This window comes from Nelumbo nucifera, chromosome 1 (genome assembly GCF_055504915.1).
Source record: "Nelumbo nucifera cultivar China Antique chromosome 1, China Antique-T2T, whole genome shotgun sequence".
NCBI lineage: Eukaryota > Viridiplantae > Streptophyta > Magnoliopsida > Proteales > Nelumbonaceae > Nelumbo > Nelumbo nucifera.
Window position 1 is genome coordinate 72,812,636 of NC_142649.1, and position 6,458 is coordinate 72,819,093.

The following is a 6,458-nucleotide window of genomic DNA, read 5'->3' on the forward strand; positions in this document are numbered from 1 at the left end:
TCACAAATGATCTGTTTTTTGACTGGCAGCATTGCTTGTGGTCCCTCCTGGTGGTTGAGGTGATAACATGGTCTGGAAGTGTGGACTGTGACTGTGGAGTCTGTAGTGGACTGTTTCAGCCATAAAAATAACCTAATTTTTTTTTGGAAAAAAAAATAGTTGGTTTGTGTCCAGACTGCAGTGGGTGTATGTTGACTGTAGTTCTAGTGTGTTTGTAGGACTGATTTGTGTCAGGAGAGACCCTTGGGTGTGTACTTGGAGCTGAATAGTGAACAGAATTGTGTCCTCTGAAAATTTTGCAACTTCAAGTGTGTGTAGATCAAAACGGAATGAGTGGGGGGATGGATATGGGTTTCCCTATGGCTGTGATTCCCTTTGATGGACTCAATAACCTTGAGTGGTCCGGAGGAATTAAGCTCAACACTACTGCCAAGGGTTGGAAGTGCTTTACATGACAAATAGTAAGGTGAAGGAACCAAAGGTTGGAAGTGCTGAACATGACAAATGGGATCAAGAGAATAGTATAGTGATGTCGTGGTTCTTAGTGTCCATGCTGCCACAAGTGAGGAAAACTTTTATGTGGGCTGAAACAGTTTGTGAAATTTGGGAACAAGCAAAATCTACCTATTCAGAACAAAGACACTATGCAAAGATCTACCAATTGCAAGCTGAATCATCCACTTGTAAGCAAGGGAAGAGGAGTCTCTCAGTATATTACTCAGATTTGACATCAATTTGGAAGGAGTTGGATCATTATCGAAGTGAATTGGAAGTGTGATGAAGATGCAAAGGCTTACATGTCCCTTGTCTCCTAGTAGAAGGTATTTGCTTTCATTTGGGGCCAAATCCTATATATGAGTCTATCAGAGTACAGATCTTGGGAAGCAAGGACTTACCTTTAGTTTAGGTTGTACTATGCCTTAGTCCAGTTGAGGAGAGTAGAAGTGTGATGAATTGTTTAGAGGGGGAACCAATTGCCTTGATAGTCAAGGGAAGTACAGGTGGAAATGGTAGTTCTTTTAAGAAGGGTGACTTCCAAAAGCTAGTGGATATTAAAGACAAACTTTGGTGCACACATTGTTAGAAGTCCAGAAATACTAGAGGCACATGTTGGGATCTCCATGGGAAGTCTAAGTGGGCTCAGGAATTAAGTTAAAAATCAGCATCTTATTAGGGAAAAAAGCCAATTCAGCAGAATCAGAAGAACTATAATTCAGCAAATGTGGCCTCCCAAGAAACTATTCCCGTAGTAACTCAGGAATGTCCCTTTGGTTCTAATTCCAAGGTAGAGATTATCAATTCTTTTCGTGACCATTTTGACCTATATGGTAGGACATTTTGTCAGGTAGATTCTGGCCCTACTCCTACTTCCTTTGCGTTTACATCAGGTAACTCTACCATTGCCTTCCATGTGTCATCTCATACATCTGAGTCTCCTTGGATAATTGACTCTAGAGCTGCAAATCACACGACTGGTAAGTTAAATTTGTTTCAGACATATAACCTCCTCTTTGGGAGAGATAAGGTGAGAGTGATTGATGGTTCATTCTCTACCATAGCCAATCAATGAACCATCTCCCTTCCATTTGGCCTTACCCTCTCTAATGTGTTGCATGTTCCAAAATTTCCTATCAATTACTTTCAATCAACAGTATTACTCATTCTTTAAATTACTTAGTAACCTTCTTTTCTTCTTCTTGTGTGTTCTAGGATTTGACCTCAAAGAGGACGATTGGTAGAGGAAGTATGGTGGATGGTCTCTACATGGAGAATCAAACTATTCTTGTGGTTACAAAGTCTTCGAGTCTATCTAGTGAGAGTCAAGCCTACTTATGGCATAGTTGTCTTGGCCATTTTTCTTTTGATTCATTAAAGGTTATGTTTCTAGAGTTATTTAAGTATTTGTCATTAAATGAGTTGCAGTGTTAGACGTGTCAATTGAGTAAACATTGTAGAAGTTCTTTTCCTTTAAGAAATAAAAGATCTGAATTTCCTTTTCACATTGTTTATTCCGATGTTTGGGGACCTATTGCTCTACCTTCTGAAACTGGTTATAAGTATTTCATTACTTTAATTGATGAGGTGCCAAAGATTGTTAAAGATTTTCGATGCATGATTTTACTCAATTCCAGATTGAGATTCATATTTTCTAGTTGGACAATGCAAAGGAGTATTGTCATCTCACAGAGTTCTATGCTTTGTGTGGATCCCTTCACTGAAGCTCCTGTGCTAAGACACCTCAACAAAACAGTGTTTTTGAGAGGAAAAACCGTCATCTTCTTGAAGTTGCTCGTGGGTTTTTACTACATATGTATGCTCTAAAATGCTTTTGGATGGATGCTGTTATGTGTGTTGCATATATCAATTGTATGCCATCTTGGTTGCTAGAGTATAAGGCCCCGCATAAGCTTTTGTTTCCTAAGGCCCTTTTGTTCTCTATTCCAATGCGTCTCTTTAGATGTCGTTACTTCATTCATGACCTGTCCCCTACTCATGGTAAGCTTGACCCTCGTGCTATCCCTTGTGTTTTTCTAGGTTACCCTTTGTCTCAAAAGGGCTACCAATGCTATGATCCAATTTCACACAAGTATTTTGTCTCCATGGATGCATCCTTTTTTGAGGGTCAACATTTTTTCCCGATTTCTTGTTAGGGAGGAGTAGGGTTGAAGAGAAACACACTCAGGTTCAATTACCTCCTCTTCCCGATCCTCTTTCATTCTAAATCTTTGTCACCACAAAGGCCAGTAGAGTTCCAAGAGCCATGGAATTTGAAACTGCAAACATCATCAAACTCTCTAGAGGTAGATCCCCCTCAGCTAGGTACACTTGTTCCTATTGATATGCCTGATCCTCTTGATATTAATCCTCCTGTTATTGTTGACCTTGATGTTCCTATTGCTAAGAGAAAGGGTGTTAGATCTTGTACTACTAATCATCATGTCTCTCACTTTGTGTCTTATGATCACATTTCACCTTCATATTGTGCTTTTCTTTTCTCCATTAACAACATTTTTGTTCCTAAGAATGTTGTAGAAGCTTTATCCGTACTCGAATGGACAGATGCCTGGAAGGAAGAAATTAATGCCTTGCACAAGAATGGCACTTTGTGTCTTATGATTACATTTCACCTTCATATTGTGCTTTTCTTTTCTCCATTGACAACATTTTTGTTCCTAAGAATGTTGTAGAAGCTTTATCCGTACTCGAATGGACAGATGCAATGAAGGAAGAAATTAATGCCTTGCACAAGAATGGCACTTGGGAGTTGGTAGATGTTCCTAAAGGAAAAGAACCAGTAGGATGTAAGTGGGTGTTCACGGTAAAGCATAAGGCTGATGGTATTGTAGAAAGGTATAAAGCCAGATTGGTGGCAAAAGGGTTTACATAGGTGTGTGGAGTGGACTATGTAGAGACCTTTACTTTAGTAGCCAAGATGAACTCTATCAGAATCCTCCTTTCACTGGCAGCTAATCTTGACTGGGAACTTCACCAATTGGGTGTAAAAAATGCATTCTTGAATGGTGACCTAGAGGAGGAAGTGTACATGAGTTAGTTGTCGGAGTTTGTGCCAAAGGTAGTGAGTAGAAGGTGTGCAGGTTAAAAAATCATTATATGGGTTGAAGTAGTCACCTTGGGCTTGGTTTAGCAAGTTTCACATGGCATTACAACAGATGGGGTTTAAACAATGTCAGTCAAATCATACCCTGTTTGTGAAGAAAGGTGAAGGAAAATTTGCAGTTCTAATAGTGTATGTTGATGACATAGTGGTCATAGGAGATTAGAAAACTAAAATATAGAAGTTGAAATTCTTAGCCATTCAATTCGAAGTGAAAGATTTGGGTCCCTTACATTATTTCCTTAGGATTGAAGTTGCCCACTCTGAAAAGGGCATCTTTATTTCTCAAAGGAAATACATCCTAGATCTATTAGAGGACACAAGAGTTAAGAGTGAAGCCAATTGATTCACCCATTGACCCTAATCATCACTTGGGTGATATTCAAGGGGAGTCTATGAAAGATGTGAAGAAGTTCTAGAGACTTGTAGGGAGACTCTTATCTATCCATGACCAGAACTGACACTTCTTATGTTGTGGGTGTCCTTAGTCAATTCATTCATAATCCCAAGACTATCCCCTTTGAGGTTGCAAAAAGGATTCTTAGATGCCTCAAGAAGTTCCCAAGGGCTGGTTTGTTATTTCATAAGCATGGACATCTAAAAGTTGAAGTGTATATAGATGCTGACTAGGTAGGGGTAGTTGATGATAGAAAGTCTACCAGTGGGTATTGTATGTTTGTGAGAGGAAACCTAGTCACTTGGAGAAGTAAGAAACAAAGTGTGGTGGCCAGGTCCAGTGCTGAAGAAGAATACAGAGCTATGTCTCATGGAGTTGCTGAAATCATGTGGATAAAAATCCTATTAGCTTTGTAGTTAACAATCCTATGTCACTCTATTATGACAACAAAGCTGCTATCAACATTGTATCCAACCCAATCCTCCATGATAGGACAAAACATATTGAAGTGGACAAGCATTTTATTAAGGAAAAACTTGTCAATGGAGAAGTGTGCACTCCCTATGTCAGCTCAAAAGAACAACTTACAGATATACCAAGGATCTCCATCAGTTGTGGCCCAATGCTTTATGTGACAAGTTGGTCATGATTTACATCTATGTCCCAACTTGAGGGGGAGTGTTAGAATAAATAGTTTTATGTGTCATAGGTGCCGCAAGGGGCAAATATGTCTTTTTGGTTGTTTTACATGTCGCCCTATATATTAATAAGCCGCCAGAACTGTTTTTTGGATTGTAACTCTTTCTTCTCTCTTCTTCTTCTTCTTTGTTTTTTCTACTGTTTTACTTCTAATAACCTCCAATGAAACACCCCACCAATGCTTTCTCTAGCCATCCATGAACTCATGTGGCCAATCATTCAAATTCAATCTAATACTCACGTACAGATTCAGTTTGTTTTAAGTTTTGACAGTTCCTCATCATAATTCTTATAGGATGTTGGTCCAAATCTAATGCATAGGTCCTTTCTAAAATCAGTCCAGGTAACCCGAGGATGGGATTTTTGGTACCACAAGATGGCTTCACTATCTTAGTGAATCGAAGCAATGGCCACTCTCTGGTGGCTGGGGGTTTCATGGTACTCAAAGTACCTTTCTATCTTATAGATCTAGGGTCAACTTAGGCTGTTAGAATCTTTGTATATTTTTTTGTTCATCATCATCATCATGACCATTTTGTTCTGTTCAGTTTGTATATTTTGCTGTTGATGCAATAAAATTATCTTTACTGTTGCTTATTGAAAAAAGGAAGAAAATGTTCACTTTAGAACAATTACTAGGAGCTACATGAATCCCGTTCCACCATTCCACTCTTCAGTGTCTTGTCTATTGTTAAACTATGGGCCCTCAATCATTTATCACTACTTCAATCCATCTCTGTTAATCTGTTTTGGGCTGACCCTATCTCTGGCCCATCAGCATGCAATAGGAATTATATATTACAATTTTTTTGTTACTTGAAGATTAAAGTAGACTTGTGTATTTACATGCTTAGGTTCAATCATTCACAAGGAGCTTTTAAGAAGGGGTGGTGATACTGGACATTGCAAATTCTTAATAAATGATGCGCACCCCTAACTAGTAGCAAAAACCAAGAAAAAGAAAAAAAAAAAGTATTCTTTGGGCTGAAACTGTAACTGAATTGGAACATGCTTATTCCTAACGGCTTTGCTCTTAACCAAGATTAAATTTCCATTTCGATGGGTGTATCTTTATATGTAATTTAAAAAAAATTTTGACATGTGCTTCTATGACATATACTGTTACAGGTCCACCGTTTCATGATTTTCTATTCTCCGATATACTTCAAAGCTGATAAACAGAGCCAATACAGAAAAAAAAAAGGTATATATTTGAGTTTCCAGGTAAGGTTGTAGTGCTCTCTGATGTGCTCCATTGAGATGGCAATAGTCAATAAGTTAAAGCAGATACCCTAAATTGATTAATTCGACCTCCCATTCCAGTTGCCAGATGTGATATTTTTTTGTTAACAAATCTGGACTTTTGCTTTCTCTGCTTATTCATCCAAATTCTTACGCTTGAAAGTGCTTGACTTGGAGAAAAATAAAATGACATCTGGATTTCGTGGCGTATGGAGTATTTGTTTTGTAAACTGGCAAGTAAAATGTTTTTTTTGTTTTTTCTAATTGCATTTCTTTGCAATGATTTTTTCCTCCACCCTTTCCCTATTTTGTGGCAATCTCCTTGTTGAATTCATTGTTTTCTATAGCATTTCATGTGTTTGTGTGTATGTGTTAGAGAGAGAGAGGAGGGCTTCATATTCATAGTTCTTTCTTATTAGTGATTAGTTGGTTCAAGATCTGGAGTCTATACTCTGATATAAAGTTTTGCATGGCCAACCGTGCTTCACAAACCGGTACAATGCT

General features: G+C 38.3%; 1 protein-coding gene across 6 annotated transcripts in view; it reads left to right on the forward strand.

Moving 5' to 3' along the window:
• The window catches only part of LOC104604865 (AP-5 complex subunit zeta-1), an 86,358-nt gene extending 80,140 nt beyond the window's left edge, over positions 1–6,218 (forward strand). For 3 of the 6 annotated variants that reach the window (XR_016085642.1, XM_010269431.3, XM_088903657.1), the window contains one exon: positions 5,841–6,218. Coding sequence is in view for 5 of the 6 variants with exons in the window: in XM_010269431.3 (XP_010267733.1) it covers positions 5,841–5,887 (47 nt within the window). In the remaining variant the exon portion in view is untranslated. The remainder of the gene's footprint in view (positions 1–5,840) is intronic. The other 3 variants (XM_088903654.1, XM_088903651.1, XM_088903677.1) reach the window with 1 other exon arrangement.
• Positions 6,219–6,458: the final 240 nt, after the last annotated feature.